The 14341-nt window shown below is 42.5% G+C and overlaps 1 protein-coding gene across 2 annotated transcripts; it reads left to right on the forward strand.

Moving 5' to 3' along the window:
* The first annotated feature begins 1089 nt into the window (after positions 1–1089).
* UBE2B (ubiquitin conjugating enzyme E2 B) lies at positions 1090–8636 on the forward strand. 2 transcript variants are annotated; one of them, XM_079319521.1, is made up of 6 exons: positions 1090–1223; positions 4119–4199; positions 4907–4932; positions 5943–6032; positions 7204–7292; positions 8069–8636. In XM_079319521.1, exons 1-6 carry the CDS (start codon positions 1180–1182, stop codon positions 8195–8197), a joined length of 459 nt encoding a protein of 152 aa, XP_079175647.1. In that variant the 5' UTR covers positions 1090–1179; the 3' UTR covers positions 8198–8636. The 2 variants fall into 2 exon arrangements, with proteins under 2 accessions (XP_079175647.1, XP_079175648.1); XM_079319522.1 differs by lacking the exon at positions 1090–1223 and adding an exon at positions 1712–1931.
* Positions 8637–14341: the final 5705 nt, after the last annotated feature.

The raw sequence follows: 14341 nt of genomic DNA on the forward strand, positions 1-14341 counted from the left end.
CCCTGGGCTGGCACTAACCTGGTGAAAAGCAGTGCTGAGCTTTGTGCTGCTGAACGCTGGGCTGGTACTAACCTGGTGAAAAGCAGTGCTGAGCTTTGTGCTGCTGAACCCTGGGCTGGTACTAACCTGGTGAAAAGCAGTGCTGAGCTTTGTGCTGCTGAACCCTGGGCTGGCACTAACCTGGTGAACAGGCAGTGCTGAGCTTTGTGCTGCTGAACCCTGGGCTGGCACTAACCTGGTGAAAAGCAGTGCTGAGCTTTGTGCTGCTGAACCCTGGGCTGGTGCTGTCCCACCACCTGCGTGGCTGGAGGCAAAGGCAATGGCCAGGGGATGCAGACAGTGTTTATTTCTGTCATTTCACTATGAGTACAATGATGTTTTGACCTCCTTAAAATCATCTGAAAGCAAAGCACGGAGGCACATGTAACCACACAAATCCAAGTTCAGAAATAACTTCTAAGATTGCATGTAATAACTGGGTCACAACTTCACAGAGACCTGCTCTGTCTGTCGGAGTAATGGGATTTTTTAAAAGGGCCAGGACGTCAGTCTGTATTTAGAGGGAAATTCGAGAGATGTTGAGGGACCCATATGGCAAAATGAACCATTATCCCTAATTAAAATTTCATAACAACTAAATTTTTTAAACATCCAGCTATTGCAAAGATCCAAACGTATAACCTTGTAATGTGACCACGAGTAATGTTTCTGTACTTTGCAGAAATTCAGTTAAACCACAGCGAGCTGGCGTGTCTGGCAAGGGGAAACCCCACCTGAGTGGGACCCTCAGCTGCGTGAGGCAGCGCTGGGCGGGCCGGGGCGCGGCAGGCCCAGGCTCTTCCCGGCCCCTTTCCCGCCCGGTGGTGCCGGGATGCGGCAGGCCTGGGTTGCGGCGGTCCCGGGGGTCTCTCCCGGCCCCTTTCCCGCCCGGCCTGCCCGGGGGTGCGGCGGTCCCAGGGCGTCTCTCCCGTCCCCTTCACCGCCGCCGCTTCCCAAGCTCCGCCGCTCACGGAGCCGGCACCCCCCGCGCTGCGCGATGGTGCAGCCCGCCCCCCCCGCCGCTGCCGCAATGGTGCGCGCGGCGCGGCGCGGCCCCGCCCCTCGCACGCAGCCGCCATTGCGGGTTGTTTGTGCGGGCGCGCAGCGAGCGCGGGCGGGAGGCGGCGCCGCGGCTCCGCCATGTCCACTCCGGCGCGCCGCCGCCTGATGCGCGACTTCAAGAGGTGAGCGGGGCCGGGACCCGCCGCTGCCCCGCGCCTTTGTGCCGGGCCCGGGGCTGGCACCGAGCCCCCCGGGGGGCGGTAGCGCCGGGGGGATCGGGGAGCGCGGGGTCCCGCCGGGCGGCGCCGGCTTTGTTGGAGCCGCCTCGCCCGGGCGCCGGCGGCTGAGGGCGTGTGAGGATAGAAGTCGGAGGGGCGGCTGCGGAGCGGGGAGTGCCCGGGTCGGCGGGGGGATGCCTGCCGTGCCCCGGCTGCCAGGCCCGGGCTGTGCCGTGCCCCCGGCCCAGCTCCCGGACCCAGCTCCAGCTTTGGAATGGGCCAGGCACTATTCAGAAGTGTTCCGGGCTCCTTGGGTCGGGGAGTCTCTCTGAAAATAAGTTTTTTGTGATAGACACCTGAAAACGAAGCGCAAAGAACTAGCGGACGCTTCGTTTGTGTGTTAAGAACCAAAATGCCCTTTAATGTTTTTATGCACATGATGCCGTGTTTAAAGTTCGCAGTCATGAGGAATCTTGTGTAATATATACGAGCTGCTAAAGGAGAAGTTATTAGTTGCGCTCTTCTAAATGTTAATGACTGAACCACTGACTCTGGAATAAATTATTTCCAGTCCGACACCTAAACACACTTAGTGTTAAAGGGTGGGGAGGGTTCCCTTATAAGATTTATTGGAAGAGTTCTCCAGACTGGGTCGCTCAGGAGTAGCTGGAGGTGAGTCAGCTTTGATAGTGTCTCTTTTTTTAGCATAGCTATGTTATCCCAGCCCCTGAAAACACATCAGTAAACACTTGACGTGTATTGTAGTTGCTTTACGTGGCTGCACGTAAAGCAACAGCGACGAATGCCTGATTCGTGAATTTAGAAGCAGTAGGAGGTTTTTGGGAAGTGGAGCCCTCCCCTGCTGTTGTGTGAGTGTTGGTGTTTGCTAAGTGGGTGTTGCTTGATTCCTGTTCAAATCAAAACAGGATATTCAGACTTTTTATTGTGTTTGGTTATACCAAACCAGTGGGGTTTTTTTTCCGGCTAATTAATTTTTCAAGATTGCTACCAGATATGCATTTTATACCTTTATATTCCTACAAGGGCTGGCTTAATAATTTTGACATTTAGGCTGGAGAGAAGACTCTAAAACTGTGGAAAATTATAACCAAGTAAATAAAATCTATTTTTCATGTATATGCAACTTTGATATGCCAAAACTGATGTAACTTTTTCATGTCAGCTTTTGTTTTATTCTGCTCTTTTGTGCTGCAAGTTATATATTTGTTTCTTATTTTACTTGTACTTCATACTGAAATAACAGTGTGCTGTGAACTCTGATTCACTTAATTAAATTCAAACTGCCTTTGCATACTGTGATTGTCAGGAGCAGTGAAGAGAGGAGTTCAGCAGATTTCTTACCTCCTCTCATTTGAACAAACCAAAAGAAAAAAAAGGTTATTTATTTTGCTGATAATAATACCCCATTTTATCTGCTGTTTAGGACTTTCAGGATTAGTCCTATTTGCAGTCCTTGCCAGATCCTTTCTGTAGTTAGACCCTGTGACAAGCAGGGTGCACGTGTGCTTTGAAGTTGATCTAAAAACCAGTCATCTCCCAGTTGCATTTGTCAGGCTGATGCTCAGGCACTGCTGCTGGCCTGCAGCCTGGCTGTCACGTAGGAAGAAGTCCTGTTCTTGCTTTCCCTGACCAAAATAGTAGGTGGTTTATGCTGTTGATACCCAGCTGTCTGGACTGGGTGTGCTTGAAGAGCAGGGATGTAAACAGAGCTCAGAGCTCTGTGCTGCTCTGCACCACTGCTCAGCATCCTTGGTGTTACCCCAGGCTCAGGTAGTGCAGGTGCAGGGAGGATTGCCTGGCTGTGCTGCTGGCAGCTCTCAGTAGATCTGTATTTGCACGTGGAGTTTTGTTTGGATTTGTGCCTTGGTCTGCAGAGCTTTTTGTAGTGACTTGTTTATTGATGCTGTCAAACCTTATGGTAACACTCAGGAGTTGTTTAGACAAGGGCAGTCACTGCATTTGCTTTATTCTTGCATAACTCTGGAGGCAGAGCTGGTGAGGGCAGTAGGAGCTGTCACTGAGGGGTTTGCTCAGGTGGATTCATTGGGGCCTGCTGGTGTACATCCTGCAGGGTCTAGTGATCCTTAATGTGGATGCAGTGATAGGCAGAGGAGGGCATTTGGGCCCTGCTCTTTGGCTGCAGTACATACTTCTGGTTCAAGTTTGGGGAGCTTTCAGTAAATAACGCGGTTTTCCCTAGTCCAAGGATTAAGAAACTAAAAATTTAAAATGTTCCTGTAATTGCTTTAGAAATAAACACTTGTGAGACTGATAAGAGGGAGTAGCAGCATACAGGTTTCCCTTTTGCTCCCTCTTGAAGCAATCAGCTTGTCAGTCAAATAGGCTTATACCAAATTTAGCCACTTCTCATGCATGGATCTGGGCATGCAGGAAAAGCTCCAGTGACTTGCCTTGAGTCCCAGCAAGAGTGCTCTGTGTGTGTCACTGCCTGGATTTCAGTCTTGGTTGTGGCTGCAGCTTGTTCTCTCTTCACTGTGGCAGCCAGCAGCAATTGCTCTCTTGTAGTTCACAGTGCAGCACCATAAATCCCAGCTGTCCATGGTGCTATAAGTTATTCTTACAGTTAATCCTGTGCTCCCTGAACACTTAGCAGACCTATTGTGCCCTTGTGTCTCGGTGTAAAACATGAGGAAATCTTGATGTGCATTGCCTTGTAGGTCTGTCTTTTGGACTGTTGATAATTGCATTAATGCTTTGTGTATTCTCTGATCTGGAATGAGAAAATATTTACAAGATGTGGATATTACTGGTAAATTATATCTGCAGGTGGAAGTATTTCATATATATGACTTGTGATTTTATGTTTGTAATTCTTAGATTGCAAGAGGACCCTCCTGTGGGTGTCAGTGGTGCACCATCTGAGAATAATATAATGCAATGGAATGCAGTTATATTTGGGTAAGAGTTATGGTCACTATGGCATTCGGTATCAGAGGGCTAAATATAACAGCCTGAAGTTTTGTTTTTACAGTTATTCTCTTGTTTCATGTATGTAAAGTCGGTGAACTTTAAAAAATGGCCAAGTATTATGGTAAAAATATCTTTTCACAGATAACAGAAAATGGTCAGGAAGGAAAAAAATTAATTTTTAAATTTGTTCAACTTTTTTGCTGAAAAAGCCTGTATGTGTCTTGATAAATAAGTTATACTGTGTTATGAAAAAGCAGAATTCCTCCTTAAAGTACATAATTGCCACATGTTCTCAGCCATTAAATCCAGATGTATTAGGAATTGGATTGAATCCTAGAAGAACAAGGTACAGGATCTGTCTGGGAAATTATATACTATCCTATGGAGGAGGAGGTGGCTTTTATAAAACTGAACTGTGCTAATAATCTGCTTATTTGTTCCAATCTAGTCATCTAAAGGCATATATGCTGTTTGGGATGATGATAAAATAGATATCCCAAACAGCAAAGTGACTGTGGGAAGTGTCTTAGATACAACAAACCTCTCAGACATTGCCTATGGATGCTTCTCTAAGCACTTAGATTATTGCTTCTACCCATATCTTGGAGGGGATGAGAAAGAAGATACACATTTATTGTGCCTGTTTGAAAATAGGTAATGGAGTTTAACTGGAGTTTCTTTTTAAAACCTTTCAGGCCAGAAGGGACACCTTTTGAAGATGGTGAGTTGCTAACTTTTGTGTTGTCATTCTAATAAATGTTGCCAGTACTGCTTTTGGAAAATAATAGATGCTATCTGTGTATAATTTGAAACAAATCAAGTGAAGGAGTGAGGCTTATTGGCTATAAAAATATGTATTTGATCTAAGCAGTGTCTTGTCAGGCTGGCTCATGGCTGGTCAGAAAGCTACAAAGTAATGCTTCTATCAAGGCTTTTTCATACATGCACACAAGAGCTTTTAGCAGGGTTTATTTGCCTGACATGCCAGGTGTGCTTGCACATCTCTGTAGCTGAGCTCAACAAGAGCTTTTGTTGTTTCATGTTTTTGGCGTGTTTGATTCATCACTGTTCTCCTAATGAGGAACAGGTGAAAAACCATGAGTTGTTTTCAATGTAGAACTCAGTGAGGTTGAGGGGATCCTGAATTTGTACATAAACATAAAAGCTAGTGTGTAATGAACCTCCCTTAGGCACACGAGGAATAATGAGTTTAATAATTATAGTATTATTGCAGTAATTGGCAGCAGATGGGTTTTTTTCTGTGTTGGGTTGGAGGAGTTACAGTAAGTTATTCACTGATCCATAACAAAGGTTTCCAGTGAATCAACTGTGAGCTCCAAAGACCCAGATTGCTGATTATGAAATTTGAGTGTTTCTTTGCTGGCACCACAATGCCTTCTTAATGAAACACCTTAAAGTCACCCAAGTCCATGGACCCAGCATACTGGGTCATGGAAAAGTGGGGTAATGTTGGATGTGGCTGCCTTTGCCATGTATACAGTGAGTGTCCAAGCTCCTACCCAGCCTCTGCTGCTGGGTTTATTACTCTAAGCAGTAGTTTCACAGTTCCATTATCACTTGAAATATATGAAAAGCAATCAGATTCTGTATTATTTGTTTATGTAAGTGTGAGGATAAATCTTAGAGCACATAAATTAATTTGTTCTTTATGTTCCTGGATGTGTTATTTTGTTGTTAGTTATCTGATTGTATTTATCTTTGTTTGGACAGGTACTTTTAAACTAGTAATAGAATTTTCTGAAGAATATCCAAATAAGCCTCCAACTGTTAGGTTTTTATCAAAAATGTTCCATCCAAATGGTGAGTAAACCATCTTTATTTAGCTGTAATACTCATTAAATATTACCGCGTGTTCATGCATTTTCTGAAGCTGCAGAATGCCTAATCTCCATCTCCAAAGTAGATGTCTAGGACAGCAACTCTTGATGCAAAATTAAGAGTTATGATGCTATTAAGAAGCAGCTATCTTCCTCTTACTAATCAATATGTAGTCTCAGTAGCAAAGCCTGTGAGTATTTTCAGCAGTAGCTGCATTTAGGTTGGTTTAAAGAAGCAGTTGTGGCTGCAGATTGCTGCCCCCTCCCATGTAACAGCAGCTGCATCTGTGCAGCCACATCACGAGCTGCAGGGAACTGATGGAGCCAAGTGTTATTTATTCTTGCCAGGTGAGGTTTCACCCAAGTCCCTACTTTCATCTGGTGCTCTCTGCCAACCAGGACTAGCACAGCAAAGAAAATGAGGATGCTCAGTCATAGAGGAGGCATCTGTCCTGCACTCAGTGATGAGGGCAGCTGTGAGAGTGCACTGTGCTTACTCCCCCAGCACTGATAGGTTGTTCTGAGTACATGCATTCAGAAAAAATCCTGCCTGCTGCTCCTCTGTAGAAATTATGCCTCACATAACTGTTCAGGCCAGTTTCTCTGCCATGAGATTTATAATTTTTTGGGAACAAGCTGGGGAACAAAGGTGTAAAAGTTTGAGCAGTAAGTCTTGGGTTCATGTGAACTCCATTAAGACTAACAGGTATCCAGACAGAAATAGGATTTCAGGCACTTCTCTGTATTTTCTACTGACTGCCTTGGTGCCCCTCATGGTGAGTATAGAATGTGTGAAAGTGGGGCAGGAGCTGCTGCTGTTCAGGGTGTGATGGCTGTGAGTGATTCCACTCCTGCATTGAGAGCCTTGCTGCTCTCTGGAAGGCCTCTCCACTGGGAGAATATGGATCAGTGACACTGGAGGAGCAGAACACCAAACCTGCCTGTTCTGTGCTAATGCCATAATCCTCAGACCTTCCTTCTTTCCCTCAGTGGTATTTTGTTAAAGTCTGTGTCAAGCCAGAGAAGATGGTGAAACTGCTGTCCTCTTTGCTAAAGCATTAATATAAGCATGGGCTGAATTGGAAGAATAACTCTGCCCTGAGCAGTGCCAGAAATCTGTCAGTTTCTAAGTGATGTCTGTGTTGTATTTACAGTGTATGCAGATGGCAGCATATGTTTAGATATTCTTCAGAATCGCTGGAGTCCAACATATGATGTTTCATCTATTTTAACTTCAATTCAGGTAACTTTGCATCTGTTTTACCAAATAATTATGTTATTATTGGTCTTTGTTCCAGAATTCACAGCTCAGTGATGGGGATCAGTATCAAGGGGAACTTCAAATCCTTTTGAGCTAAGCACTTTGAAGATCAAATAAAGGCAAAGATGCTACATAATTACTAATTTTGAGCTACAAAACTGCTATTATGTATTTTTTAACAGGAAAGCAGTTACTGGTTTGTATTAATTTTTAGCTGGTTTTACTCAAGATAAGATATCAGATGGAGTAATTTGCCTTGTGTTTGAAACATCTAACTTTACTGTGAAGCCCTCAAAGGGACAATATTGTTGAACCACACTACTTGTAATAAGTAAAAATGGCCTGGCACAGTGGAAATGCACAGTTCTTTTACTCCTATGTGATAGTTCTGATTTTTCAACAGTGCTGCTTCATAGGAGACATTGTAAGCCCCTCTCTATAGTCCTGAATGACAGTAGCAATGTAATTACCAAATAGTCAGTTAGCTCCATAGTGCTGACTAGCACAAACTGTCTCTGTTTGGTTTGTGAAGCTGCAAGTGTGTGCAGCACTGATGCTTATGCAGGGTGTAATTTGAGGTTCACCCCTAGTTATTAATATAATTGGGGGTACCTAACCATGAGTTTGACTAGGCTTTTTTCAATTGGGCTATTCTGAGTTGTGTCTGCCTCTGAAACACATATGACTTGAAAGCAAGTTGATTTTTTTCCTGATTGAAATGTGTTGGTTTGTCTCACATTGTTTTCCTCTTTTTCCAGTCTCTGCTTGATGAACCCAATCCAAACAGTCCAGCAAACAGTCAGGCAGCACAACTTTACCAGGAGAACAAACGTGAATATGAGAAAAGAGTTTCAGCTATTGTTGAACAAAGTTGGAATGATTCCTAACAGCTTCTGTGTTACTCTTCATCCTCATAATCTTTATGTACAATTTAACTCTCAATAGAAAGGCTACCAGAAGTTTCAAGTGCCACAGTTCTATGAATTTGCATAAAAACTCGTTTGCAAACAAAATTAAGCCCTCCAGTGTAGGGAAAGCTAAAAGCTTGTGTATCTCAATTAATGTCCTTTTTATTGCATGGTAAGAACTAAGTTATTGCTACATAAATTTGTAATATATCCTGTTTGTATTTTTTTTCCAAGTGTATAATGTTGGTGTGGAGTTTTCATGACAGAATATACACATTTTGTAAATCTGTACTTTTTCAAACATTGAATGCCTTATTTTTGAATTCTTTAGATTTTTAAATTGGAGAAAAGCACTTAAAGTTTTTATATATGAATATTTCATGTAAAACTGTTAAATACATAACCTTAGTGCAAGACATTCTGCTCTCACTCTCATCTTTTTCCAAGGGCTCATTTTTTGTTCATGCTGTTGATACCCTGCACTTTACAAACAGAAAAGTTGATCCACAATGCAACTGTCTTCATGGCATGTCTTTGCTTCTGCACCTCAGCCTTGACTTGATTCTGTGTGTCCTCAGTTGTATGAGGAAGAGACATTTTGGTAGCTGCCAATTACAAATGGAGAAAAATGTAACTATTTTGCTGAAAGTCTCACCTTAAGCCAGCAGCAGAATTGCAAACATAACCAGGCTTGGTGATAATGTATTCTAATGAGTTTTATTTTTCTGAAATACTGTATTTTACCAACCTGGAAAATGAATGTTGTCATCTAAATCTGTCTTATATTCACACAGTGTTTCTGTAATGTAGTTTTGAATATGTTATAATAATTAAAGATGTTTCCCATTAGTTTCCCTTGGGGGTAAGGAAAAAATCACCAACAGAAGAAAACATGTCTGCAGATTTAATGGGGTTACTCTTCAAAGCTCAACTGTGTACTATGTGGTCAGGTCTCGTGTCTGTATCACAAAAGCTCCACATATTCTTAAATTGACAGTTTAAAGAACTTTGGCTTTGCTTTTTAAGTGTTGATGTGGTGGTTATTTCTTACTGTATTCTGTAAACCAGGCTAGCTGATTACAGTAAAGAATTAAGCCATTTTTTTCTTCCACATTAAAATTGTAACAGCTTTGTAATTCCAGCCAGCATTACATACATATTGAACTCCCCAAATCCCATACCAAAATACAGATCACTGGTGCCTAAAAACAATGGAAATTGATTTTACCTAGAAAAGAAAATGTTGTTTTATTTGCAGCAGTCATTACTAAAAGTTATTCTCAATGCACTGGAACAAGAATACCAATTTACACCTCACACCTGCTTGTAAAGGTCTGTGATTTCTAGGAGCAGCAGTCAAGTATAGAAATGGCACTGAGAATACTGTAAAACCTGATTCTGTTAGCAGCTTGTACAGTAAAACTACTCTGCCTTGGATAAACATTAGTATGCAAAGGCTCAAAAAATATTAATGCTATGTAATAACTTTGCTTTCATTAAGTCAGTTTGCTTTCCTTGAATTACTGAATTTGTGTTTAAGAATTTTTCAATCTATATCTGATTAATAACAGAAATTCCAAAGGATCCAATTTGCTTTTGGTTGTAGTGAAGTTACAGTAACACTGGCAAAGTGGTTCTACATGGCTTAAAACAACATCAATGCAAATATTTTTTGTTCAGAAATATAACATGGAAAAGCTTCCTCATTCTAAGAATTAATCTAAACTTCATTTTTTAAATTTTTTTTTTAAATTTGCTTCTCTCAGTATTTTTGTTCTTTTGACATGTGCATCACTGAGATTTGCTGTTCATTAGTGTTCACATTGATTTGATTATTCCTGAGCAGCCAGTTTGGCCCAGTTATAGATTGATGATGCTCAGAACATGTTCTTGTGTCTGTGGGATGGAGGCAGTGGATGTGTGAGAAACAAAATTGAAGCAGAATGGGGTTTAATTAATGATGAGCACTGCAAGCTGCCTGTGCTGGGCCCCACACTGTTCAGGACAGGTGTCTGAGGGCATTCCCTGTGGAGGGCAGAACTTGAAGCTTGCACTTAGTAAAGTCTGGCTGGAAAATGTCCTGCTGTCCCTCAGACAAAGGTGAGGTGCTGTGTCCCAGGGTGTGGTGGGGAGGAGCATTCCCATGCTTACCAGATTTCCCACATTAACTGTGCTGACTCCAAGCTGTGTGAGAATGGTGAGAATCCAGGCTCCATGATCACCTGTGGGGAGGTGCTGGTGTTGAACTGTGTTTCTGGAGGTGGGATCCTGGAGCAGCTGGGGGCTGCATGTGCATCCCCAGGAGGTGTGCAGGAAAGAGTGACTTCTGTGAGCCCTCTGCCACTACACATTAAAAACAATCACAGAACATAGGTTAAAATCTGCTAAAACTTGCTAGAAAACATAACCAGGCAGAAGGAAGCAGGCCAGAGGCCATGGTGTAAAGGACACAATGTCCTGCTCAGCCTGACCAGTGTGAGCTGTCAGTGCTCACTGGTGCTGCTCAGGCCACAGATTGCTCTTGCAGCCTTTATGTGCCCGTGTTCAGCATCTCCAGTGGGTTTGATGTACTGACTGTTCAGGCCTCTGTGTTCCTTACTGCTCCCACCACCCTCCTTTTGGGACCATCTGGGCTCAGCCTGCAGGCTGTCCCAAAGCTGTGTGTGGGTGCTGAAAGAACAGGTCAGGACTGTGGGAAATGGACAGATAAAAGTCCTTTTTATGCTATAATGGAGTGATGACAAAGACAAAAATGTTCAAGTGCATTGATTCACAAGAGCACTCAACAGTCACAATAAACTGTGGCAGTTACCTTCTTAAATATTACACTGGAATGCTTGATTTTTAATGTATTAAATATAATGCACTAGGCTTGCTAGGACAGTGGGATTAATTAAGGAAGGACTGATGGGTTCACAGTTTTGGATTTATAGCTTCTTGTGGGGCTTTCATTCATTGATATTAAATAGTTCATAATCACTTATTTTCCATTGGATTCATATAAAAATTGAAAATCAGAGTGGAGATGTCTTTAAATTATTCACCCCAGAGTTTTTGTCCTATATGTCCATGTCATTCCCCTGATTTTACAGGGGACATCTGGTGGCATCCAGGTTGGCAGTGTTGTTGTGTCAGTCATTGGTGGGGCTGTGGGTGTGAACCATTCCTGGGCATTCCCAGCCTGAGCTTCAGGTACAAGAACACCTTTGCCTTCAGGTTTATCACACCTTATTCATAAAAAGAATCAAACACTGCACTGCTCGTGCTGCTTGCTTCAGATCTCAGTTCCCTAAAGATGTCTCATCCAAATGCAGTCCCAAGCCAGAGCTATGGGACTTGGATCTTCACAAATGTGATTAACTTCACTAGTGTGAGTTGTCCCATTGGGATTCTTCACCATAGTACAGATAAATGTGTGTAATTGAAGAATCAAGGCCTTAGGCTGTGAGAAGTGAAGAAATCACAGCTTGAGGTACTGTATCTGCAGCTTCTTTGTGGGAGGTTTTGTATTAATAGTCATTTAATTCAGCGTGTCAAACAAATAAAGCTTTAAATATTTAGAGATTAGGAGATGCCTAATAAAAAAATATATTGGAATAAAGGAAGATTTCCTGATTACTATAGGGGCATTGAGATATTCAGAATGAAATAGATAGGATAACATAGTTAAATACTTCACATTTGACATGTCAAGAGTCTATGAGAATAGCTTTTGGTGTATATAAAAATGCACCAGGAGAGGAAGAGACTTCTCATCCGGCCAGACTTCCCAACCTGTGTTTTTGTTTGAGGTTTTACTGTTTGTGGAAGCTGTCCCAGGCAAATACTATGCCTTATTTGTTTGGAATTGTTTTCTGGAACAGGAAAGGTATAATCAGCAGGCAATCTGCTGTAATGTGTGAGTTGGCAAGGCAGGTTCTCCACCTCTGCTTTGGATGGGGCTCCATGGTGGGTGGCTGGTTAGGCTGCAAGTGGAAAACACTGACCAGAGACTGGGTGAGTGGGCAGCATTTGTGTGAGCAGTGCCAGTTCCAGCACTCTGTTTAATTTGTTGTTTAAGTATTAAAACAATTATCTGACCTCCTCTCCCTGATTTTGCTAATCTTTCTAATGGAAGACTTTCAGCAGAGTACAAAATGTGTGTGTCCTGTGTTGTCACCCTGACAATGGATCAGACTCTTCTTAGCACACCTGACTTCCTTAGAAGTGTAAATTGGTATAAACCTTTGGATCCAGCCTTGGGCCACATGAACACCATGTAGCCAGAGCAGTCTGTGATGTAGGAGGCATTCTTTTTATTTCATTAAAGTTTTGGGGATAAAACCAGTCCAAAACTAGAAGACCAACAAAGAATTATGTGTTATTGCAGGCAAGTGGACAGTTTTGTTGAACATGAATCTTCACAGGTAATCTTTTCATATTAATGATGGTGAAAGAGGTGAGAGAAAAAGGAGTTAAATCTAAATAAAAATTAAATAATGTAGAATCAATGAACAAACCCCATTAGCAGCATGCTGCTTTTGCTGTTATTCAAAAGGATATGAGTATTCTAAAAAATAGTGTATCTTGGATTATGTGTGTGTATGCACATAGGAAAGGGCTTTTTGAGCCGTTATAGAAACTTTAAACAGTAGTACTTGGACATAAATGGGCTTTAAGGTCTGAGGAGATTTTCTGCTTAGCATTGTTACTGCACCTTGAGTTCATCTCATAGCTCAGATACCATGAGCAGAGGGCAAAACATAGACAGAACTTTTTAGACTTTCTGATAATGGCTGTAATTAGCATCACAAGCTATGGAAATGATGTTATTCCCTAAAGGTTTCTTGGCATTATCCTCTATTTCTGCACTGGAAAGAAAGATTTTTAAGACAGGGTATCTTCTGTGTTTGGAACTGTCCCACCAATGGTGACATTCAGCCTCCATGACTGTGTGAATCCATTCTCAATGCTTGTGTCTGCTGTGGTCTGTGTGAAAGCTGCACCCTGCCAGAAAGCAAAGTGCTCCTCTCCAACAGGGGATGTTGTTCAGCATCCAGAATGAACCCTTTTCCAAGATATGGTCAAAGCACCTAGCGTGGGATTTTCTGAGCTGGTGGAAGTGTTACTAGAAGAAAGTTTGTTTTAAAATCCCAGTATGTCAGTGTTTCAGTCGGGAATTCAGTGATGTCATAAAATAAATTATTTTTGCCCTTAAACAAGTGCCAGAGCTGGGTGGCACAGTAAGGGAATGGTTTGATGGCCCTGATAACAGAGACTTGGCTATAGAGGCTGTAAGTGGTGAAGGTGGGCTGGGGTCCCTGCCCTGGCCTCCACCTGGAGCACAGGGTGTTCAGCCCTCAGCCCCTGCAACTGAAAAGATCTGTGGTTTTGCCTTGTTTTTCAGTTTGGGTCATTAACCACCGTGTCTGATGCATTTCTAAGCTGAATAATTTTGACAGCTGCCAATTTGGTACACATATCATAGGCTGAGCTGGGGAGGATTCTGAAGCCTGAGCAGAGGCTCTACCTGGCACAGCAGCAACCTCAGGCATAAAGGGGGCTCTAGATATGTATTGGTCAGAGAAAGGTCACCCAAGACTCTGAGACCCACTCAGGTTTTTATCCTGGATAAACCTCTGCTTTGCACAAATCAGTGAACACATTCACATTGTTTTCAAAGCCCTGTTGAACTTTTGACTGCTCAGTCTCAGTGGTAGATTATTAATTAAACTGTTATAATCAACATTTATTTATTCTATAAATAATTTTGTTTCTATTTTCTGGGGTTTTTTTTTTATTTCTATCAATTTTGGAATTGATTTAAGCATGACTAGAAGATTATGGGGGTTTGTCTAAAATTCTTCCAGACAACTGTAATGTCCAGTAAATGTAAATGTTGTTATTTTATTACTTCATGTTAGTGCTATCATGATGGGACATGAAGGATTTCATTCTGAAATATGATGCCTCACACAGGCTGAGGCAAATTGTCTTCAATGACTGACCAAAGTAGGAAGAAGGCAGAAATGCCATCTCCTCTGAATTAATTATGAACCACACAGCTCCTGCTATTATCTGTTTACACATTATTGGCCTTGTGATGTGCTGGTGAGAGATTTTCTTTCACTGTCTGGTCCAAAC

Source organism: Erithacus rubecula (assembly GCF_903797595.1).
Source record: "Erithacus rubecula genome assembly, chromosome: 16".
NCBI classification, from domain to species: Eukaryota; Metazoa; Chordata; class Aves; order Passeriformes; family Muscicapidae; genus Erithacus; species Erithacus rubecula.

Excerpts from the sequence above, each read along its gene's own strand:
- UBE2B (XM_079319521.1), top strand. The coding sequence starts at position 1,180 with ATGTCCACTCCGGCGCGCCGCCGCCTGATGCGCGACTTCAAGAG. Across the intron at positions 4,933-5,942 it reads AGGGACACCTTTTGAAGATG|GTACTTTTAAACTAGTAATA; the intron begins GTGAGTTGCTAA and ends TTGTTTGGACAG. Across the intron at positions 6,033-7,203 it reads AAAAATGTTCCATCCAAATG|TGTATGCAGATGGCAGCATA; the intron begins GTGAGTAAACCA and ends TTGTATTTACAG.